This window comes from Xyrauchen texanus, chromosome 16 (assembly GCF_025860055.1).
Source record: "Xyrauchen texanus isolate HMW12.3.18 chromosome 16, RBS_HiC_50CHRs, whole genome shotgun sequence".
Classification (NCBI taxonomy): Eukaryota; Metazoa; Chordata; class Actinopteri; order Cypriniformes; family Catostomidae; genus Xyrauchen; species Xyrauchen texanus.
The window spans coordinates 25,886,188-25,911,852 of NC_068291.1; the positions used below are offsets into that span (position 1 = coordinate 25,886,188).

The 25,665-nt window shown below is 36.3% G+C and overlaps 1 protein-coding gene across 1 annotated transcript; it reads right to left on the reverse strand.

Moving 5' to 3' along the window:
• Positions 1-3,604: 3,604 nt before the first annotated feature.
• LOC127656530 (grainyhead-like protein 3 homolog) lies at positions 3,605-16,513 on the reverse strand. The gene is made up of 15 exons (XM_052144902.1): positions 16,382-16,513; positions 14,838-15,003; positions 14,663-14,727; positions 13,822-14,056; positions 13,477-13,562; positions 13,210-13,360; positions 12,605-12,716; positions 12,086-12,180; positions 10,464-10,622; positions 9,139-9,220; positions 8,126-8,259; positions 7,275-7,401; positions 7,038-7,123; positions 6,875-6,939; positions 3,605-4,683 (listed from the first exon to the last, which is right to left on the reverse strand). The coding sequence occupies exons 1-15, from the start codon at positions 16,396-16,398 to the stop codon at positions 4,566-4,568; spliced, it is 1,698 nt and encodes a 565-aa protein (XP_052000862.1). The 5' UTR covers positions 16,399-16,513; the 3' UTR covers positions 3,605-4,565.
• Positions 16,514-25,665: the final 9,152 nt, after the last annotated feature.

Below are 25,665 nucleotides of genomic sequence, written 5' to 3' on the forward strand. Positions count from 1 at the left end.
TCACAATATAGGCTATAAAAACTTGATTTGGTAACTACTTAAATATAGAGCATTCTAACAGAACCAGTTCTCCGTTCTTTCAAAATAAAAGTCCAGAAAAATTTGTACGTTTATCCACCTTATTTTTCAGCTAAACTAGGGTGCCACCATTATCCATCTTTAATGTGGACCACTTCCGGTACAAGCCACTTCCAGTTATTTTAGCTATAAAAAAATACTACATTATACTGCTTTATACACTCAGCAAAAAAAGAAATGTCCCTTTTTCAGGGCACTGCATTTTCAAGATGATTTTGTAGAAATCCAAATAACTTTACAGATCTTTATGGTAAAGAGTTTAAACAATGTTTTCCATGCTTGTTCAATGAACTATAAACAATTAATGAACATGAACCTGTGGAAAGGTCATTAAGACACTGACAGCTTACAGACAGTGGGCAATTAAGGTCACATTTAGGACAAACTTAGGACATTAAAGAGACCTTTCTGATGACTCTGAAAACACCAAAAGAAAGATGCCCAGGCTCATCTGTGTGAACGTGCCTTAGGCATGCTGCATGGAGGCATGAGGACTGCAGATGTGGCCAGGGCAATAAAGTGCACTATCCGTACTGTGAGATGCCTAAGACAGCGCTACAGGGAGACAGGAAGGACAGCTGATTATCCTCGCAGTGGCAGACCATGTGTAACAACACCTGAACAGGATCGGTACATCCTCTCATCGGTACAAGAGCATTCTCTCTTTCTTAGCAGTGCATAGTAAGCTGATATGCAGAGCTCTCATTCAGCATGCCTTTGGAAATAAATAAATAAAGTCATCATTGGAGGTTATGCAGTTACATATGAGACAAGAAAGACTACATCGTCCCGATCTCGGTAATAAAGAAGCAGATTTTATTACCATCTCTTCAATACAACTACACAGCAACAAGAAAATAGTTCCCCGTCTGTCGCTCACTTCGACGTTGTGTCAAAGAAGCGACACTAGGGGTCTCTCTTGAGAGCCTTTCGCATCTCTGATCTATGAGAAAAGGCCAAGGAAATTGGCAGACAGAATTTGCATGTCCCGCCCCCGGACATACGGGTATAAAGGGAGGGAAATGCATCTGTTTCATTCAGAAATTTTCTTCGGAGCCGACTGGTTGTGTATGCAGAGAGCTGCGAGTCACAGTCTGTTCCTCCCATCTCTGAATAGCGATTACTGTTGGATCTACGACACATATCAGCATGTCTTTCTCCCTTCTCTGCACGGCAGTGCAGCTTTGCCCCTGGGCTTCGACAGCGCAGTAAAAGAGTTTACTTGTCTAAAAGAGTTATTTTCTCTGAAAGAGCATATACACAGCTGGCGTTGAATGTCCTTTTCAGGACGCGTCTTTATAAAGATTCCCTTCCACCACTGTGTAGTTCCTGGATGAGAGAGACCCCTAGTGTCGCTTCTTCGACACAACGTCTCGTTACCTCCATCAGGGAACGGAGGTTACATCCGTAACCTAGACGTTTACTTACTCATTTACTTTAAATACTGACTTTTGAAAATTATCCAACATTGGTATATAATTCTGCTGTGCATTCTGTGGTTGTGTGATAGTTTATATGTCCATATCACTAAATTCTGGTATTATATCCTTCTAGTTATTTACACTGTGGTAAATGCCAGCGGAACTTTCTCACATTCACCGGAAATGCAGCCGCTGCCAGGGTTGGGAGGGTTACTTTTGAAATGTATTCCACTGCAGATTACAGAATACATGCTGTAAAATGTCATTTGTATCATATTCCATTAGATTACTCAAGATCAGTAACATATTTGTTATGTTTGAAGAAGGGAAGTCAAGAGGGCTGGATCCAGGTGCGGCTAGTGTTTTAATGAAACTATAAATGAATACAAATGACAGGTAGACACTGGAACAAAACAAACATCCACGATGGGAAACTGAAATCTAAACAAGAACACAAATGAGGCACAGGGTCAAAACACATACAGGAACAGGCATTACGTCTACATTTAACGATCGACAAGGAATGGGGGAACAGCAGGGTTTAAATACACAGGGGTAATGAGGAATAAACAACAAACAGGTGAGAACAATAGCTGAGTGCTAGCAGTGATGAGGGCCGGGAATTATGGGAATTGTAGTTTAAGACAGTTGACTAGTGAAACACGGGGCAGACAACAGGGGATCGTGACAATATTCTAAATACTTTGGATTGATTATTCAACACTGGTAGATTTTTTCACTTGTTTTGACTATAAAAACTCTGCCAGTACATTAAGACAAAATGCACGTTAAAAATACATTCTCTGAAAAACCTAAATATCTCATGTGCATGTAAAATGACCAGAAATAGCATTTTAGCTTAGCGTAAATTGATAATTTACACAAGATTTATTTCTATTTCTTCTGCTCCAAACTTACTCCAAACTTTCTTCTCTGTCTGCTCGTAAGAATGTAACACATCATAAGAAAGTGTTTCACCGCTGTTCAAATACACTTTTGATCACATCATATATATGTATAAATGTTTTCCATCTGAAAGGACTAAATATTAAATGAAACATTTTGAATGTAACTATATTTTAAATACCAATTATTTAAATTGTAACTGTAGTGGAATACAGTTACTTATATTTTGTATTTTAAATTTGTAATCCGTTACATGTATTTCGCTACTCCCCAACCCTAAGGTGAATTCCGGGCTTGGTTATAGTTAAAATACCTGCGTTATGCACTAAATCCCCTTTTCTGGTTATTATTTGGATTTGTTTGCACAGTAGATTGCATCTGCAATTTTGTTCATTTTGTTTTGTTTGTAGCCTCTATGTCTTTCCCTGTCCTAATAAAGAAGATCGTTTTTTCACATCTAAGATTTTTTTTTTTACATTCTAGAAATTGATTTTAAAAACGATCGGCCGATTAATAGGTTATCTGATTTTTCCACCACCTTAGTTATCGGTATTGTCAAAATCCACTATCGGTCGATCTCTAACAAAGACAAAACACAAAGTTATGCGTGTAATCATGTGTCTTGATCTGTCTTGTGGCAGACAAATTTGGCTCAAATGTTGAGATTCAGAGAAAAAAATCCACATCAAAACTTTGGTATACTTACATTATGATGAGGATACTACATTGATTTGGTTTGTTAAAATTTTTTACTGAGCAAATATTATTTTCTATCCTCTAAGCCTACACATACACACACACACACACACACACACACACACACACACACACACACACACACACAGAACATCTTGCACAGAGAATTTTGTAATTTATTTATTTTTTGTACTTCTTTTGGGGATTCATTTGTTCGTTTTCTAATAAACATGTTTTAGCTCAGGATGAAAATAAGTAAGTAGCTGAAATGTTGTAATGTTCCAGAACTGAGTGCCCATGAAGAAAAGGCCACATACAAGTCACGTGCTTTATGGCTGCACGTGCCAACTGAGCAACTGCCACCAGGTATTAGACCTCCTTCATTCAAGCAGCCCTAAAATGTCCCATTGATTGTAAATAAAGATTGGAGAGCATTCCAACTAATTTATCAAGTTCCCATTTTGTAGGTATTTTGTAACAAGAAACTGTGACAAAATCAGATAAATATGTTTTTAATTTTATTTTCCTTATAAAAGCAGAGGCAGTAAAAATAGAAAACACAGATATGGTATATTAGTATTGAATGACAGCAATACAAAGCATTTGAAATGTACAAGTTTTGTGAAGCAAAATACACAAACTGAAAAGTCCCCGTAAATTAATCCGATGTTTGGGCAAGTTCGACATTGCAGTGGTTCATCCGAACTTTCTTCTCTAAATGTTGGTGGACAAAAGGGTCTGTTGTCCTAGCAACCATTACAGCAACACAGATTCGAAATGCGTGGAGCCAGTTTTCAACATCTGGCCACTAAAGTCTTGGTGAGAGAAACACTGAAAAATATGCAGCTCTGTAAGGGTGGAAATGTGTGACTTACAAGTCTGAAACACTCTCACACAGGTGTGTGGAGTATTTCAGATATGAAACTAAAAGGCTGATAGCCTTACTGGAATTGTAGTGAAGTATCATGCGGCAAGATAAAAAAAAAAAAAAAAGAAAAGAAAATATACAAACCACCGTTGCAGCATTAAGCGATACACCTCATATCCTGTTTTAGAAATGATGGCTTATCATAGGCAGCGAAGAGGCAGCGTCAAAAAAAGGCAAGTTTGTAATTGAAATAATAACAAATAACGCATTTTAGAATAAATTCAACACACAAAATTATGATATTTATGTCTATTTACAATTATTATTTACAAGGAATTTTACTTATTGATCATAATTGCTCATGTTATAAAATAATAAAAAAGTATAAAAGAGGTAAATGGTATTTATACAGGCGAATTGGTATCTGTTCAAACTGAAAATGTCAGAACTGGCAGGATAGGTGAGTTCTCTTGTTTCCATGGCAATGGCTCTGGCACTGCAGAATCTGGCTCTGAGATTGCAGTATATTGTAATTTGAGGTGCAGACAGAAGCTGCCAGCAGGACCAGGTGTCATGTCACTGGTTGATGATGTCATTTATAACTCCATGAGTGTGATCTGGAAGTGGTTGACCATGACTTCGGAGATTTCAATGAGGAAGGCAGAGTGATTGCTGTAATGCTTGATGATGTTGTCATCCATGTTCACAAATATCCTAATGGTGGTAAAAAAGACAAAGAGAAATGGGTTACAAATCATGAACTCCAACCAAAAGTGCACAACCATGCAGGTAATGTCACAAATGTTCAATAAAAAGTCTAAACACTAATTCTAAATAGGCACTTGCAACCCATTTTACTTTAATTATCTGACATATTTCCAGATTGAAATGTGAAAGAATGAGAAAAAATGAAGGACGGGACTCCACCCCCGGAGTCGCAAGTTCGAATCCAGGGTGTGCAGAGTGACTCCAGCCAGGTCTCCTAAGCAAACAAATTGGCCTAAATTGGCCAAATTTCTCAATGGTATGTAGTAATTTGTGCATGGATCGCGGAGAGTAGCATGAGCCTCCACATGCGGAGTCTCCGCTGTGTCATGCACAGCGAGACACGTGGTAAGATACGCAGATTTACGGTCTCAGAAGCGAAGTTGAAAATTGGATTTAAATTTGCACAGAAAATGTTAGTAAGTGAGATTATCACACTAAAATAATGCATGCACATATATTCTTTATGTCTTGTAGCTGTACATTTGAAACAGTGAGTATTTTATTTCAGGATTGGCCCCATTCACTTCCAATGTTAATGCCTCACTGTGACTCAGATATTTGCTTTTTTAAAGAAAAGGAGGGTCAAGTCAAAACAGATTTGTGTAGTAATCAACATTATGCCACAAATGCTGTCAATTTAGCTTAATTTGTTAGCACAGAATATTCCTTTAAACTGACTGTGTTGAGCTAAGTGACACTAACTGATGCACTTGGATGAACTGTGTCCAACCAACTACAAAAAAAATCTCAAACATTCCTTTACCATCTTCTAAAACATTCAACAAACATCCCTAAGGCCAGACCCTGATTTAGATCCTTAAAATCAATCCTCATCTAACACGTTCCAATCTTATGACTGGCTCACACAATTATTTGCACAAAAGTTGACATCAACAGGTAGATGGGCCAGCGTTCGTCTAATGCAGTGATGCATATGCGTGTGTATGACAGACAAACAGCAAGGTTGTGCCAGCTCTCCCAGCCCTGAAGGTGGAAGGAGTTTGACTGACAATTGGGGCGAGAGAGAAGAGAGAGAATGCAGCTCAACCTGTCTCCTATCCCTCAGCCATATCATCATCTAACGGCCTGAGGAAAGTTGAGCTCCAAGTTACACAGCTCAAGGCTAGGATGATTAAGATAAAAAAGTCTGTCTAGGTCAGAGTGGCTCCTAAAAGGTATAGTTCACCCTAAAATGGAACTGTTTTTCTTCTTCTTCCGGGCAAAATAATTAGAAGATATTAGGCAGTATGGTAGACTCACAATTCACTCTAATTGCATCTTTTTTTGCATGTAATGAAACCTACATCTCCTAATTATGTTCATACATGTTTAAAACAACATGAGGCTGAGTAAATGATGACAGATTATCCTTTTGGGGTGAACTTTCCCTTTAAAGGGATCATCTTTTATTGCGTGACAGTGGTTTTCAACAATCCCTACTGTCATTAGTGGTGGTACAATTATATGCTTTATTTTAAATCCATCTACTTTATGATGCACTGAAGTGAGTTATTCAGGCTGATGGTTATTCCCATACATGTTCCGATGTGGAAGAATGAACAGGTAAGCACAAATGTCTACATGGTGTCATGGGTGATCACCAACCAGAGAGATAAATGGAGTTCTCGGAGCCGGGGCTCATTAAGTTGCACGTAGTGTCTCTCACACAATCAGACACAATCAGTACCTTCCTATCAAAGTCCTCATCTCTCCTGTTTCAAAATGTATAACCTGCAAAAACATACAGCACACACTGTCAGATGACTCTACCTACAGTATGTTGAAATCTTTCTGTCTTCCTCCTTTTGTTTTGCTTTTTATTCATCCTCTTTTTTAAAGGGGAGCAGCAATCATAACATTCCAAATACTACAGATCTCCTGTCAACCCGGTCTGTCGACTTTCTTCCAGGTAGCTTGTTGAGATGGCACTCAGATTATAAGAAAAGAATTTAACAGTCATTCATCTCCGTTAAAGAGGACATTTCAACATCGCTCTATTTCTGCTCATGACTTCATCTAAGCTTGCCATTAATGAATCTCCTACAGCCGCTGCTGCAGTCTACTGAAATCTTTCACCCAGTTCTAAAATGGCAGTAGCTTCGAGTTTGACTGGAAACGTTAGCGATATTTTACTCACCCTCGTTTGCATTTCTTGAAGATTTTCCCAATGGTGTCTTCTTGCATACCATACTTTTCTGAAATCTGAGAAGGCACATGAGTCAAGTCTTAGAAACGATTCTCTCATGTTTTGAAATGAGATCTTCACAAATGTTTAACGGTAACAGCGGTTGAAAACTTACCGCTTCTCTCAGGCCCTTGAGGTTTGGCATGTTTAACATGAGGGCATCGAACACTTCCTCCGTCTCTCGCCTTACGTACAGTAGAACTGAAAAAACAAACACTCTTATCATCAAAATAGTCTGCAACTAAGAGTCTGTGATTTCTATCTGAGTGTTCGAATAAGCAGAATTGAGATCAAGTCGATAAATTTATAAATGACAAAAACTGCATTACACTTGATCTAGAATCTTCCGTACCTCTTTGTTGTTCATCTCGTCGAGGTTTTTTGTTTGGCGGGGAGTTGCTTTGGTCGCCACTTTCTGTGTAGCAGTTAATACGTTTCAGTGATGTCCGGTCACTTTCCTCCAAACTGACAGGGGGCACCTAGACAAACAAACAGAGAAGATCAAAGATTTAATAAGTCATAAAACTGTTGCTTCATTTCTTAGTGCTTGCATGTTCACATGCTGATGATTACAGTGATAGTGACATTCTTCTTTGAACATGAGGAGGAAACTTCCTATTTGGGAATATGTTACAATGCTAAGCCACTGACATCAACGTATGTTATGTTGTTGAAGTTATGTTGAAATCTGACATACACTACGCTCGACTGTGGGAAAAAGGCTTGCCAGAACATTATCTATTCCTTGTCTCTTAGGCTGTGTAAACATGGCTTAATAGCATCTCTTCAACACCAGCATAATAAGTGTGTGTATGTGCATGTTTGTTTGAGCTCCCATGGGTTAATCCCTGTGTCAGTCAGCGTGGCCATCCCATCCTGAGGTGAGTTTCGTTTGCTGTCATGTAAACTCAAGAGCACACCATTTAGCATGTCTGATCTCGAGATCACTTTCTCTCTTTCTTTTCTAAGCCCACCTCTTTCCCACTGCATTTTTTCCCACACTTTTCCTCTCTTGCTCCCATGCTTACACATTGCGATGTTGACGAACATGACTGAACAATGCTGTGGTAAGCCACATATCCTAGGATATAGGGAAGAGTGTGTGTGTGTGTGTGTGTGTGTGTGTGTGTGTGTGTGTGTGTGTGTGTGTGTGTGTGTGTGTGTGTGTGTGTGTGTGTGTGTGTGTGTGTGTAAAAGACGTACCAGGCCACAGCGCTGCATGGTACTGAAGTGCATTTCTGGGATAAATAAGACAGGTTGTGTGATGTGATCATCTAAAGATTTAAAGTAGGTGCAGTCCTTTCCGACAGAGCTGGAGACCAGGGCCTGTTTATGACCTGGGTAGAGTAATAATGCAGCTTTAATACAACACTCAAAGCATTTTGACAATAAATTAAAATGTATGATGAATACATATGCAGGCATAACCACTGAAAAAGCATTGAAACTGCTATTGGGGAAAAGGTTGTAGGGGCCTCAAACTACCTCCCAGGAGACTGAAAAAGATGAAAATGGCCCCTCAAGTGATAAGTTCATTTTAAATGCGCATTTCTATTCTCATTTCTACTTTTTGGCTCAACCTTTAATGTTATGTCATAATTCTCTTAAATGATTGCTGAACTGTAGCCTAATATATTGAAATGTATTAGAGCTGTCAATTTCATTGAAATTATTTACATGACATGTCCATTAATTAATTGCAATTAATCACATATCAACATTTCAATGTACAGCTGGAGTTGCGTTGACTGCCCCTGCTGACTGTTAAGTGCAAAAAAATGTATGCGGTACTTCAAGCTTGAATTTCTCCTTTGGAATGAAAACTCACTCGAAGAACACCTAGATAGTGATCTCCAGGAAATTTAAGTTTGGGACTTGTGGTGTAGCTTTTAAGCATCTTTTAAGAAAATATGTCTAAACTATTTTGTGGTTTTAGGCTTGAGTCAAATGAAGAGGAACATCCTTAACAGGCTCTCTGTTTCATTTAAGCTGACAGTTAAGATTTGAGTGGTTCAGATTTGGGTTCCTGGTTAGGCTTTGGTCTCAGGGTTCTTAGGTAATGGAACTCTAGTTTGCACTGATAGCAGATCACAAAAGGACACAGTGTGGGGGAAGGTATGTATTTTGAGTGCATATTCTCTTTACGCTTCTTGTAGGGTGGTAAAGTGTGTACCCTGAGTTTCTCAGGTTGTAATTATGTGACTGAATGCACTCACCATTGTTGCTGGAGTCTGACACATTCTTGGTCCTCCTCTTGGATCTCTTTCGATCCTCATCTCTCATCTTCCTCTCTGCCCCCTGCAAACATTCAAGGACATTCGGACATTTAGATTCTGAGCAATTGTAGACCATCTTGAATATGCAAAAACATTTAAACAAGCTTGCAAGCCACTTTTAAAACAATGAACATTACTTTAACCATTTTTAATCAGAATCATAAAACACTGTAACTATAGGTCTTGTAAACAACTCAGTATGAGTTCATGTATAGTTTAGGTGCCAGCTGTGTGGTAGACATGCAATTTATCCATCTAGAGAAACCACAGCAATGCAGCAGTGTGCTCAATTCACCTGCCGCTGCTAAACCTGTCAGACGTGTAAAAAATCAGACCATCCCATCAGGCACTGTCAAAACAGCTAATAGTTAAGGCCACCATGAAACACACAAACTGGCTTTAGGGAGATGAAGAGATAGAGCAGTCTAGTCTGCTAAACATTTATCTGATCAGCTAAACAAAGGGATCAATAGTTTGTCTTAAGAGTAAGAAGATGGAGGTACCAGACAGACAGAGTAAGGGCGAGAGATGGAAAAACAGATTGAAAGAAAATCACAAATACTTTGGTGTGTATTTGTTTTATGCCCTAATGCAAATGATGACATCATTGAAAATGTGGTAGTATTAGATCAGTGGTAAGTGGAACTTATACCACTTTTTTGTTGAGGAAATAACCCGGTAAGGTGAGTCACGACTATGCGTATATCTCTATAATGGAGATCCAATGCATTACAAACTGAGCACGCCCTGCTATTAAAATTAAATGTTTCTGATCCAAGTTATATTTTTCATCAAACCTTTGAATGCATGCAAGCTTGATATTACATTCTTTTACATGCAATTCCCTTTTGGGTTGACATGTTTCTTACAATAAACAACGCCAGTTTGGGCCCACTTGACTGATCTAAAGGCTTATGCTTAAATGCTTAAAATATGTCTTAAATGCTTTTAAAATATGACAAATATAAAAGGCATATGAATTTCTTTAGAAAATGTAATTTACAATTCATTATATATGGATGATTTAGACCAAATAGTGAAGAAAACTGTTTTAAAAGCATCCCAGTTGGATGCATAATGAAGTTGGTTGAGAGAATTCCAATAGTGTTTAAAGCTATTGTTAGAGTCAACGAAGCTATAATAAGAGAAGTTCAGACATAGTTTGGACATTTTAAAAAGTTTTGAGTATGTTTGTCCAAACCTTTGGCTCGTAATGTACTGTATAATATTAGGAGTAGTTGCATGTTGCACATTATGAGGCTCACCTTATCACAGAAGATCTTGACCTGACACACTGCTCTGTGAATGAGACGATTGCTCCCTGTGCTGAAATCATACGTGTCTATCTGAAGGTTTAGAGGAAGACCTTTGACCCCCTTCTGTGAGGAGAAGTCAGTGCTCAGAGAGTTGATGCCAATGTGCACCTGTAATAGAATCAAGAGATACATTAATAAGACACCAGTACATGAAAAATCTGAACATCACTTGTAAATCAAGGAAGTATCTAAATATTTACACCCAGACTTTATTACACAACAAGGTGACACAGTTGTGCTTTACATTTACATAGAGATAAATAGACATGTAAATGAAATTTTCAGAATGGCAGAACATGTGTTACTTGGTTCATGCACAGGCCTGTAATTATTACACCATAAAAACAAAACTATGCTTTGGAAAGTCTCTTTACGTCATAACAAATTGAAGGATCAGGGGTGAGACACATTATATGTGTCATACACAAAGATGGCATGAATGATTGTTCAGAAATTCAGATTGATTTCAAAAGAAAAGGAGTGTCTATATGGATCACAATATGGCAAGATCAGGCATGTTTGGATAGTAAAATAATTATTTTGGAGACTGGGAAGACTAAATTAATAATTGGGTTTATTATTAATTTCCAAACTCAACATTTGGTCCTAATGCCACATAGTTGGCAATTGAGTTGGCACACTGGCACAGTGTGGGTGGTACATTCAAGGTCAAGGTCAAGTTTATTTATAAAGCACCTTAAAAGCACCATGAATGCTAAACAAGGTGCTGTACAACAGTCATAAAATAACACATCCCCCTACACTGAAAACCATTAATTAAATCAAATTTAAAATAAATTAATACAAATATAGGAAAAAAGAAAATACATTGAAAATTAAAGGATACTGTTGTATCAAAATTGAAAATAATTTACTCACCCTCAAGTCGATCCAAACCTATATTACTTTTTTTTTTTTTTCATGGAACACAAATGGAGATGTCAGGCATAATTACAGTCTCAGTCACCATTCACTTTCATTGTATGTACAAATATGCAATGAATGTGAATAGTGAATGAGGCTCTCTAATATCTCCTTTTGTGTTCCACAGAAGAAATAAATTTATATGGGTTTTGAACAACATGAAGGTGAGTGAATTATGACAGAATTTTCATATATTGGTGAACAATCCCTTTAATGTTTCATTCAAATTATTCAGGTTATTACTACAGCAGCAACAGTGTTTTTCTCTGCAAACCAATTGCTTTCCCTTTCTCTTTAATGTTCTCTCTATCTCTTTCTTTCTCTGCTCCACCTGATGTGAGTTTCACTGTCCCACCCATAACTACCTTCGGGGCATGCTGAAGCTGGAGCCCTATTTTTCTTTCTCTCCTTCCCTGCTTCCCTCCCTCTTTCTCTCTCTTTCTATTCTCTCTTCATTCCCTATGATGACATGTGCCTGAAGGCCACATACCATAGATACCACTGCTCTTTGAGACTCATCTAAATTATCATCCCTTCAACCCATCAATTATGCAAATGTAACTGTGTGTGTGTGTGTGTGTGTGTGTGTGTGTGTGTGTGTGTGTGTGTGTGTGTGTGTGTGTGTGTTTGTGTGTATGTGGCCTTACCTTAGCCTCTTCATTGGTGTTCCAGTTAAAGGACAGTGCATTAAAAGCAACCTCCTCCACGTTACTTAACCCACTGAAGACTTCCTTGTAGTCAGCTAAGAGTTACAGAAGATACAGAAGAGTTTATTAAAACAAGCAAATCACTTCACCTTAAATTATATTGCTCTATTTTGCTTAATGGGGTATTAAGACTAAATAGAATACAGAATACAGTATCTTTGTGTAATACAAATTACTTTTTCTTTATTTTAGCATAAATAAAATTAAATCATGTGAGGTTTTTGCTTAAAATAAGAAGGGGAAAAATGCCAATGGGGTAAGAAAATTCACTTAATTTGAACACGTTTACACTATTTTACTGTAAATATATCTTGTTTTTAGGAATTGTATATATTTTTACTGGAAAATTAGACAAAAATAATTATTAAAAAAAAAATATATTTTTTGGAGTGCATATAAGGATTTCAAAAGCATTCTATTTATGTGTTGCTAGAGTAAGTGCAATAGTAAGATACACACCAATATCAATGACTCTCTGTTTAACTGTTGGCTGTCGAGCATGCCAGTGGTTCCAGTACTTTAACTGCATCTCAGGACTCTTGTCATTCTCAAACACCGCCATGATCACCGTCTGAGTGATCAAGAGAGAGAGACAGAGAGAGGATATAGAAAGAAATAGGAGCATTATTTGGAACTGTTAATCATCTTGTGTTGTTTTAGAGAGTGGTGAATGCCAGTAGGACAAATGTTTGTCTTTTTGTCATTTACCTGGAAATGTTGTAAGTCACCACACTAATACCCCTTTCTCTCTGCTTTGTTACAGACTATAGAAGTGTATGCTTTCAAACAAAGCTGTCACACCTTCTCCACCTTCTAAATTTAAGAGTATTATAATCTGCAGGGGCTGCAGAACAGGGCAGGAATTGTATGAATGGGTTTGGTGTAGGTGTAGGAAGCTTGCCCTGAAGCTTCTTTGCTCTTGCACGATTCCAATTCTCAAGGTAAACGACAAAATTTAAAGCGAAATTTTCAAAGAACTAACTAGTAATGCTCAGTCTTCTTTGGAACTTGGTAAACATGAATTCTATCCTTCATGTCCTGATTGATGTGAAAGTATAACTCACTTTTACTTTGGTGCATGACACTCCAGCAGAACTGTCCACTCCCTGCAGGGTGATTGGGTAGAACTGCCCCTTATTGAGGTACACCATGGGTATTTCTGTAGTCTTGTGCTGGGAAGCTTGTGGGGCACCAAGAACAAACTGGAAGTCATTCCTTTAAAAGGGGGTAAAAAGAAAACTTTTTATTTAACATCACTAATCAGTCTACTGCTTACTAATATCTGTTGTTTTTATAGCATTTATAAAGGGAGTACGAGTGAAACGACTCACCTGTATCTTTCAGGAGGAGAGTTGGAATAGGAGTCTGCGTATACAGGGCTTGCCTGTCCCACAAAGGTACTGCTGTAGGCAAGAGGCTGTGAACAGAAAACAAACAGATGTGTCATAAGTTGATGTTAATTATATAGAACAAAGCACCTGTTTCAGGTATTCATGACAAAGTTCATGGCATTTTTATGTATTATTATACAAAGAAGCAAGATAACAGAGCAAAATTCTCCCCAACCAAGTTGAAAGCTGTATGTAGCACAAAACACTAATGTTAATGTTATATTAATATGCTTTTGTGCATTTGCAGTGCATGGAAAGTGTTTGGTTAAAAAATACACTGCAAACCTCTGGGTTAGGCTCTGAATAGGTTTGGTCAGGCTGCCATGACTTCTGTGATGCTGTAAATAGGAGAGAGTCGAAGATGTTGTTGATGACTTGCTTTTCGTAGCCGTCCCCTGTGTAGCTGTCAGTGCCTGGCAATTGTTGCTTTGATTGACTGAGAGAAATATTCTCAGAAAGCAGCTTCATTATGTGAACATTCTCTAGTGTTGCTAGCTCAGGAGGAGAACCGTTGGGTGTCCTAAGAGACAATCATAAAAAATACAAATTGAGATTGGAGACCAATGAACCTTCCAGTTGCAAGTTCTAATTTTTTTTGTAGTTGTGCAAATGGTAATCAATCATAGATAACTCTTCGTATTGTCCAGGAAATCTATTCACACAGTGTCAGCTCATGACAAAAAAGTGTTCAAATCAATAAAAGATTTGCTCAATCTCTACATTGTTTATGGAGCTTTCTTTGCATGAAAAGGAAATCCAAACACTCTGGGCGGGAGCTGTTTGCTGCCTAATGCTGATATTTTTTTTCTGTTTGAGTTTCTCGGCAGGGTTTGCCATTAGAGAGACCAACAAGCTTGGTAGACAGCGATTTTTCACGTGCACAAAAGGGTGCTTTGTAATGACTCAGTCTTTTTTGGGATGGGTTGAAGAAGAGGATTAAAAGCTGAACAAGCTCTGACCTCAAAAAATCCTAGGCTAAATTACTCAACCTTCCAATACATTGGAGAAAGAAGAAAACAGTGCAACAATGGCATTTCACACCTTGATGACCTATTGTCATAACATATATTCATCTCGTCTTCTACCTAGAACATAGGTCATATTAAAAGTATATAGTCAAGCTTACCTCTCCATGGTTTTGTACATGTTGCTTTCACGGGCACGTGATGTCATCTTCTGCTCTTTTTGGGTCTTAAAATAAATAAACGTATAAACAAAATTTAACCATGAGGGAAAATATCTTACAATTATGGTGGAAAGGGGGACATTTTGAAAATACTAAAATGTCCTTTCTGTGTTACCTTGCAGGTGTCATAGAGGAGGTTGAGGGCAAGGTCATCATCTGATGACAGCCTGGGTTTAGTCTTGACGAGGTCACCGCTGTCCACGTAGGGCCAAGAATCCATAATATAGTTGTCTGAATAGCATGAGTAGCTGAAACTCTCGTTCTGTTGTACCATGAGAGCCCTGGGGGAAAGAACGGGGGGATATTAACATAGATTCTACATCGTGCCTTCCCAAGAAATGTCACAAGCATAAGTGATTTTAGATTGTATTTGAAATGTGATGTAGCAATGTGATATAAGAAGCAACAGAACTTTGGCTTTGGTATACACAAGACTTTCAGTTGCAAAACCACAAACTTTAATAATGTCAAGGTACATAACTTGTTTATCTGTGCTGACCTTAAGAATTGACCCTCAAACTAAACAACAATTTAAGAGATCAAAAGCAATAAAAAGATCTAGATACATCACAGAAAGTCTGATATTTTCTGATTAGTTATGTTTTCCATGCCTATTCTCCCAAGAGTAGAAGCTCTTGAAGTGGAACAATGTACAGAACCAATGCTAAAATGAAGGGAACTTAATTTCAACTTAACACAAGTACCGCAAACAAAAGACAAGTATTTGAAGAGGATCGCTAACTACTCCAAGAGGGAGAGGATGGATTGGCTTTGGGTCTTTGCCAAACAACTAGGATTAGCAATGTGGTGGTCTGCAGTGGTAAACTTAAATCCAAACAGAGCTATTTAGGCACCTGTGCTCACACTAAGTAAAAGAGGAGTTCCCACAAATTACATAATATTTCTATAAAATATTCCATATTCTTGAATGTCAGAGTGCTCCATGTATTTCATTCCCTATTAGACATGCTTAGTTTTTTTTTCCTTTCATAAATTTAAAGCATATTAAATATCCTTATTATGTAATTCAAGTCCCCTGGATGTTGACAGAAACCTCAGCCTCAGACACATGAGCAAAAAAAAAAAATATCTGTTTCCATCTGTGTTTGTGCACCCAGGCCCCTAGGACAGTTAAACCACACTGTCTGTGGGTGACAGACACAGAAGTTGAGAGAAAGTGTGTTTTGGTCCTGGTGTCAGTTTTCAGTAAAATTTTCCCCATACACTTATTCATGTGGGGGCCCCATTTGCACATAAGCAGAAGGAGGTGAAGAGTGATCTGACATTACTCATCTTCTCTAACAGAAGAGACAGCTTAGAGCAGTGAAACTGCAAACCCAAATTCTGACACCCTACTAATGCAGTTTCTGAGCTATTTCAGATCAATCTGGAATTTAAAAAATGGCAATTCTCTAGACATTGTCTAAATAAATATTTCATAATAAACAAACATTTATCCATTCATATAAAAATGCTTTACATATTTCTTTGGTTAGCAATTATAGTACATTCATTTTGTAACAATATATTCATTTCTGGTATTTGTGCTCAACACAGCTAAGCAAAAAATACTAAAGACACTTTATACAAAGAAATCTGAGCTAGAGCATAATAAACATATACAATGATGACAATAAATTGAAAACCCATGACACTTACTCAATCTCCTTGGTCATGACTCCTCTGACAGGCAATGGAGATAAAATCCTTAGTTTGTGATCTTATTTCCTCAGAAATGTGCCTCTATGTGTCAAAAGTTTGTTCGTGAGTATGTTTATATCCTGATGAATGAAGTGGTTTGATTTGTATCCACTTCGCCTCTTCTATTTATCCACCCTACAGGTTGTCAACTGTACTCTGATTGGCTCAAAGCCTGTGACAGGTGTGTTAGGACAGGTGCATACTCCCTTAACTCTTTCAGTGCTTGAGAGAAACTTTAGCATGTGTGTGAGTGTGTTTTGGGGAGGGGGTGTACATGTACATGTCATGGCAACTCATTAACACCTAATATAAAAGACTAAGAGTCAATGGCCATAGGTGTGAAATGCACACCTAGGATCAGAAACCAAAGGCACATCTGAAATAAAAAGGTTTTAACATGCTAATGAAGGGTCATTCTTTCTCCATGTCCAACAGAATGAAAAAGGCTTTGGCTTCACAGTTTTTGTGGCTTTTTTTTCTTCATTTCAGAATTATTTTCCTTTTAATTAATTTACATTTTTAACATACTGCTAGAGAGAAATAATAGAAGAAAAACACAATAGGCCTCTCAAGACTCACAAATACATTTTATATATGTGTCTCATGCCAGAGCTTTCTGTCTGAAACATATTTTATTGGACTGTGGTATTTCTAGTCCCATTGTTTTATTCTGCGGACAAGCTTGAAAAGTTTTTTTTTTTTTTAATCCAAAAATATATATTTAACATCTTATATAGGTTTAGATTTGACAATTCCCACCCTTTTATTTGATGGTGCTATTTTTGGTTTGATAATGGATTGAATACATTTACTAAATTGTATTTTATTAATCACCTATTTCTTGTGCATGTATTCATGTTATGTTATTAATCATTTATTAATATTTACTCCAGTTAATGATCTCTGTGCAATTTTGATCATTTTATATTTATATTGTAACACTTTAAAATAAGTTTGCATTCGTTAACATTCGTTTAGGAATATTTTGGGTTAAATCCAAATTAATCTCAATCGACAGCATTTGTGGCGTAACCACAAACATTTATTTTGACTCACCCCTCCTTTGCTTTAAAAAAAAAAAAGCTAAAATCTGGGAAGTGAACGGGGCCAACCTGTATATATTAAAATAATCACTATTTCAAAAGTATAGCCACAAGACATAAACAATATGCATGTAAACATGATTTTATTGTGATAAAATCACTTACAAAATTTTCTGTGTAAAGTTATAGCCAATTTTATAACTTCGTTGCCATGACAATGTAATATCAACAAACCCTAAAACCACTGTAAAAATGAAATTTTAAACAAATTTACAGCATAAAAAATGTTGTCGACTGAGCTTGACTTGTATTGAACCTTGAATATTCCTTTAATACATTAAGTATCATGAACTAACAATGAACACTATTTTGTTTACAGAATTTATTAATCTTGGTTAATGTTAATGTTTTAACATATAGTGACATTTTTCAAATAATTTTTTCATATGTTAACGTTAGTATGAACTAACAATGATCAAATCACTGTAAAAAAAAATTAACATAATTTTAACAGTAAAAAAATTTAACAATGCTGCTGTAAAAATAAAGTTAATCAAATTAAATTTAGTTAATAAAAATACAGTTGTACATTGTTAGTTCATGTTAGTTCATAGTGCAATAACTATTGTTAACATATACAACTTTTGATTTTAAAAACGTATTAGTATATGTTGAAATGAACATTAACCATTAATAACTAATGCTTTAAATGTATTTTTCTTTGTTAGTTCATGTTAACTAATGTTATCAAATGGAACCTCTTTGTGAAGTGTTACCAATTATATACTATATTATAATCTGGATTTCACCATAAAAAATTTGTTTGTGTAGCCTATAATTGTCGATCGTGTCTTCATAATGCTGTGATTTCTTTACTGATAGATATGGATCACATGGAGGAAACTGAAGCTAGCATCATGCAGAACGAGATTCAGGCTTGCTTTTACGTCTTTACCTCTAATAAATTCATTTTTTGACCCTCAAACATTCAAAAAAAAATTGTTTTGATGAATAAGAATAGCTTTTGACTTAGTGCTGACTTTTTATTAAGAGGAATAGGGATAGTTTGGCAGCTTATCCTTTATCTATATATCCTATATTTAAATTAGTTTCTTGATTTATTAAATATTTAGAGGATTGTTAAAATAATGCACAATATTTTGCAGAGTTGTTGTGTATTTGTATTTTTCTGCATATGTATACAGCAGAAGTGCTTGTGTTGAGTTTTATGTCTATAAATGTGAGTTTTCTACCTCAAGGTATATGGCATTGTGTCACAAAGGGTGCGTGCTCTGTGGCCTACCTGTACACACACCCACACAGTTTCATACACACGCACACACACACATCAGACCCCTCCAGGCATTCTGGAGTAACCCAGAAAGAAATGTGCAGAAGAAATGTATAATGGAAGACCTAAGGAAGGAAGTCAGAAATGCTGATAAAGTGTAAGTGGTTTCCAGTAAATGAGTGTTGGTGAGTTCCTGAACATAAAACTGTATTTTTCATTGAAAATATGACATTCAAAATGTTTTATTATTATTGTTTTTTCAATTCAAATTCAGTTTTTCCATTGTTAATTAAGAATTTTAACACAAATTGTTGTGCTGAAAAAAATCTTAATATAGAACATTTGCTAAATAGAGGCATTTTCACAAGTGGACATTTGAACCCACATTGAACCCACTGTATTGAGATCTGACTTATCTTGTCCTTTTTTAGTATGGTTTGCTTTTAGTGCTATAGGGTCAATTCAATTTAGTTCTTCAAGAATTATGTAAAAATTTTGCACTCCTGGTTCATCTGTCTAAAAGTATATTTCTAAGCCCCCATTCCTTTTTCTCTCTCTCTTATTTTCATATGACTGCACTGAGAAGAATTATGCAGATTTTATAATCTAATGTGTGCAGATCTGAAGATCAGACCTGAAGCAGCAGGTGTGAACAGCCGTTCTGTTAAACTGGAAGTGAGAACATAAATGGAAAGAGCCATTAGCACAATGAGCTGCTCTAAAGGGATTACTTCACACCTAGAAACTGCTGTAAAGTCAGAAACCAAACCAGGAATATGTATGTGTGAGCAGAGATAGAGAAGCCCCTGTTATACAGTACATTTACGTTTACATTTACATTTATGCATTTGGCAGACGCTTTTATCCAAAGCGACTTACAGTGCACTTATTACAGGGACAATCCCCCCGGAGCAACCTGGATTAAGTGTCTTGCTCAAGGACACACTGGTGGTGGCTGTGGGGATTGAACCAGCAACCTTCTGATTACCAGTTATGTGCTTTAGTCCACTACGCCACCACCACTCCATGTTGCCAGTATCCTTTCATGGTTTCTCTTTGTTTATCTCCCATCCCAAAATCCTTCAGCACATGGCAAAATATGTGTTTTTACCCTGGCTTGAACATTGGGGGGGTTGAAGCATGAAGCATTTACATGTTTCCGTTGATCATGGTATAAATATTGGTCGTTTCGATTAGTTGGGGGGGGGTCTCAGGGTAAACCAGCTGTAATCTACACCCTTGCTTTTACACATTATTCACTGCTGGCCTGAGTTAAAATGTCAAGCTGAGCATTATCAAAGCTAATTTGCTGTTCTGCTGTTTATGAACTGGTGAACTCTTCATCAACTTAACTAAATATAATCATCAAAATTAGAGAGTCGTGCTGGCTGGTTTGCAAACAGTCTTTATCATATTTCCAGGGTGTCAATTTGATCAATTTGAGCTGTGAGAGCAGGAGTGTGTGTGCGCCTGCCGTTTTACACACAAGTCTCGGAGAAAGCTGGAGGGAGAAAAAACTACAGTAATGTCTGAATGGGATGTGATTCAGGATTTGTGTTAGCGTCTGGGACGGTGGCTGTCAATAGATATATCGTGCACCGTCTTACCATATAATCACTGTATAATGTACTGAAAAAGATCTTTTAGTCTTAGTAAAAGTAAAATACACTTAGAAAAATCTCTGTTGTCCAAGTGAAAATCCTGTAAGCAAAAATTATTTAACCACACACACACGCACGCACGCACGCACGCACGCACGCACGCACGCACGCACACACACACACACATTGTAATGGTAAAGCCATAGAGTGTAGAGGTGTGACCAGTAATATCAATTGGTCAGACCAAATCTTGGTTTCATTTACAGTTTCAATCTTCTTTACATTTTTCCTCAGGCTGCACTGTGACTGTCGTAACTGAAGTACACAAAAAAACACACTCACATACCTGCAAGATACAGTTTTAGATACAGGATTTTGACTGTACATAAATGCTGTCACAGGGGGACAGTGTTGTTACAGTGTCAAAAGCAGTTTCCTGCACTGAAAAAGATGAAACTGTAAATCAGAAAAGATTGAGTTGTAAATTGAATGTAACAAGGAAGTAAAATCTTTGTTACTCACTACTAGATTTTTTCAACCAACTGACTTGAGTAATTAAAAGTGTATGTATCTACACATAAAATGCTATGAAACTAACACATATTACATACATATTTACTCAAAATTCACAAAATAAATATTTTATTATATATTGAGTATTGACAATAGACACGATGGGAGATAAACAAATCTGTAAACCAGCCAAGTGTGCAAGGTTATCATCCACTGCTGCTGATAATCTCAAACTGGCCAAATAATTGCGATTAATCTGCCTCACCAATCAGTGTAGTATTTGTCTCTTTGTACATGTTTGAGTTTGTGTGTTTATGGCGTGTCAGGTTTTGCCTATATGGACCCTTTTGATGAGTGTGATGAAACCTTTCTGCCTTATTTAGGAGTGTAAATGTTCTTTTTATTATTATTTAGTGTAAATGTATAACATTAATATTTGTGTTACATTATCCTGGCATTCATTATTAAGTTACATCAACTACTTGGTACTTTGGTGGGGCTGAAGTATATCTACATCATAAAGAATATCTTTTTATATCAAAATATTTAAATTATGGTCAGCTGTACTTAAAAATGCATGTTTATTGAACTCAGATCTTATTGTAAAAAATCTATTATATTTTTGAGTTTGTTAATTTCATGGAATTTACAATCCAACTTAAATTGTTAAATTGGTACAACCAATATTCCTGAAGTTGAGCAAACTCAAAAATGCTGGTTTGCTTACTTTTTAAGTTTACGCAGCTTTTTAAATTGTACAGTGTACAACAGGGATTCTTATACAGCTGCTGAGGAAGTGACAATAAGTGTGGCATCTTTCTCTCTTTTTATGGCCATCATCCATCGCTTGCTATTTTTTTTTATCCTTTTGGTAAGTCGTGTAAATGTAATATTGGAGCAAATGGGAATGCAAAACTTAATAAACACTAAATAATTACTTAATAAAAATATCATGGTAAGGTTTAGGGGTAGGGGATAGTGTTAGGGGACAGAAAATATCATTGTACTGTATATATTGCTCACTAAAAAAATCCAATAGAGCCCAAAGGAAAGTCCCCACTGTGATAGAAAAATCAACATATGTGTGCTGTGTGTTTAGAAGACAGAAATGGAATCCGATTCTTGCCTCATGCTCAGTTTGTGCTTGTGTTTGATTTCTGTTAGAAATAAAGTACAGGCTGATAGTCACACAGCTCCTATGCTGGTATGAAATTAGGCAGAAGTATGAGAAACCATCCCTCATAATTTATCCCTAAGCGATAGGCATTTACCCTCTCTCTCTCTCTCTCTCTCTCTCTCTCTCTCTCTCTGTCTTACATTTACCCTGGATGGGCGCAAATGTTCCCGTGGGATTGTGAGGTTGCTGTGTTTTCCAGGATTCGTTACCACATTGGGAACAAGCACAGAAATGAAACATGTCGAAACCCCGCATGCAAACCCTAGCACACATGCTTAATGTAAATAACCTTGGAAACATGTCCAAACCATCACCCTGCTGCCCTTTGATACCTCTGTAACACACGCACATGTAGACACACTGCATCCTTAAAAATCCACCCACACGCAGAACATAATCCCCATACCCCTAGCACTCAGACAAAATGTGTAAAGTACTTTTAGAAAACTTTAGAGTGCACACACACCTCTCACTTGTGCAATGCAAAATGTTTCGCCCAGTTTCAGTCTACAAGTTCTGTCTTGTTAAAGAGGAGGAAAGAGAATTCAAGACATACACTGGGATAGTAAGTGAGAGAGAGAAAGAGACAGAATGAGCGAGAGAGACAATGAGTGGTCTGACTTAAGTCTCCATCACTGAACTTACACTCATTATAAAACATGAAGCCCTATTTTTCATCTTTAGTTAAACTTTTCTAATTGCTTCTCACTGTTTTAATGTGTTAATTGCTACTTTCTTCGTTTACTCTGCACTGCTATTATTTAAATGTAATTTTACTGTATTTATTATTTTATCTATTTATTATGGTACACAGCTATCCTCAAATGCTTTGGTCATACCAATATACAGTATTTGTCATGCCAATAAGTGTGTGGGGGGGGGGGGTATTTACATCATGAGCCTCAGTTCTACCTGCATCAATGATGACCTCATTACAACAGAATTCAGTTGTAGAGTTTGGATTACTATTGAAAGTCTTGGTGTGGTTATTGCAGAGATTTTCTTGTAAAAATTACAGAATTACATTTTACATAATAAACAAAGTAAATTTACTCAGAGTACGGAGAACTTCATAGAAATGTCTGTCTTTCGTGATTTTAACACTCTACGAGACGCACACACATCAGTAGTATGTCAAAACACAATGATATAGGTCTTTATTCTGGTGCTTATATTATAAAGTTACACTGTAAAAACAATCCTGTTGTTTTTACAGCAAAAAAATGGCAGCTTGATTGCCAGAATAATTATGTAAAAAATACATGTAATTTACATGACCAAGCTGGCACTGCAAAAATAAATCTGTTAAATGTACATAAGAAAAAAAAAACTTTTAACCTTAACTGTAAAAAACTGTAAAAACCTGCTTTTTACTATTTAAGATATTGTTAATCACCATAACATTTACAGAAGAGCACATGATGACATGAAGTTCACTAATAAAGGCTCTTCCAGGAGCAATGACCAATAAACATGTGGAGACACACAAACACTAAACACCATCAGAGTAACACATGTGAAATTTAAATAATGCAGGAAACATTAAATAAACTACATTAAATATGAAACAGAACACCCCAATGTACATAACTGATATTAAAAATAAGAAGAAACAAAACTATTCCCATAAAGTATAATGAAATATGATGGGTCATGCAGGGAATTGTGGGAACACGTGATTATTGTTTTTTACTGTAACTTTAACAATCATTTACTGTAAAAAGTACTCTCTTGTTAAACATAATGTTTATTTTCTCCATTAATTATACAGGAAAATAATTTTTGTACATCTAAAAAAATTCATTTTTACAAAGTTTTATGGTAAAAACTACTGTATTGTCTTATAAAATATATAAATAAATGTTACTGTATATTTTAATGTTAATACTTGTTAAAAAAAATTCTGTAGCATTTTTACAGTCTTTTACTGTTAAAATTACAGACATTTTTACAGTGTATTTATTACATGACTCATCAAAAAAATCTGATTCTGATCAGTCAATCTCTGCATTCTGCTGTCAAATATTTTTGCATGATGGCCGCTAAATTTTATAAATGCCCACTGTCCCAGGCAAAGGATTTCCTAAACTAACAACCCGATGTATTATTTAAAATGTTCAATAACATCACTGCAAATCACTGCAGTCTCTTTCTTCTCACATACTGTAAAACACTGTAAAAAGTGGTTACTTGCAATTGTTACCTTAAGCAGCTATTTCTTCATGATCGAACCCTTACAGTTAGTTTTTAATTAGTTAATTTAGATGTTACTACATGAAAAAAAAAGAAATCCAGTGTACACTTTAGGAAATGTTTTGTAAGGTAATTTCAACATAAATCTGAATGAACTGGTTTTATTCATTTCAAACATTTGAATTAATCTGATTAAATTTACCTGACAAATTTAGTTACATTAACAAAAATAATTTAAATGGGTTAAATAAGTAAGAGATCATTTACCGTCAGGACAGGATGATCAGGTCTTGTATCACCTTGAATGTTTTTTTTTGTGTGTGTTAAAAACAACCAGCCGACTGTACATTATCCCACTTATTACATGACTACAAACCAAATAAATAAATGCATGGACATAAAATAAAGATTTGTGATGAAATTATGTTATGTAAGTAGAAAGAAATCACTCAACAACTAAAATCCACCTCCGGTTCTCTTGGTGTTTATTTAGTAATTAATGAACATCTGACTGCTCATTATAAATTGTTTACAAGACTGCTTGCCAAATAAATAAATGCACATGAAACATTGATTTGAGTTGAAATTATTTTATTAGTATAATATATATATATATATATTAAAAAGTTCTAAAATTTATATTTGGCATGTCCTGTTTTTGCCTTCCTGACATCATGCACTCAAATTGGCATGGACATGGATAATCCATGTTATCCCAGCATGAATTGAAAATGTTCCAAAATCCATCCTGTGTGCTTCAATGGATGCAAGGAAATCTGACCATTCATACAAAGGAGTCAGCATGTTCAATATCACAAAATAGATTTTTAATTAGTGACCTATAGAAATAGTGCAGAATCTTCTTCTCAAATTTTTCTGTTTCTTCCTTAAAGTTTATAAAGTTTATTGCAGGTTTTCATTGTGGCCTCTCCACTGTATATGTATAGCTTTGAGGGGTATTCTTTCAAAGATTAAAACACTCTTAATGCATCATGATTAATTACTTTCTCTGTATATTAATGTAATAATCCAAGGGAATAATGGCAGCAGATTATAATTTAGAGCAATTTAATCAATGGAAGTGAGTCATAGAGTGAAGGAATGTAGAATACACCTGCTTGGCTTTAACTGCAGACACCTGTTAAAGAACAGAGGTGGGGAAAGAAGGGATTCCACAAAGACAAATGTCACATGTCATAATGGCTTTAGTACACTGTAAAACATGCCTGTGAATGAAATAAAGGATGGGTTGAAGGAGGGAAAGGGGTAAACATGTAAAGCAGAGGTGGAAGGAAAAGGTGCTGATTTGTGCCACAGTAACACAACAGGTTTGACCAGAACCGAATGCTAACAAAGGCTGTGATTGCGAGGTGCTGAAAAAATGCAGGAAGAGACAAACAAGCAGAAATAAAATGAAACAGGGT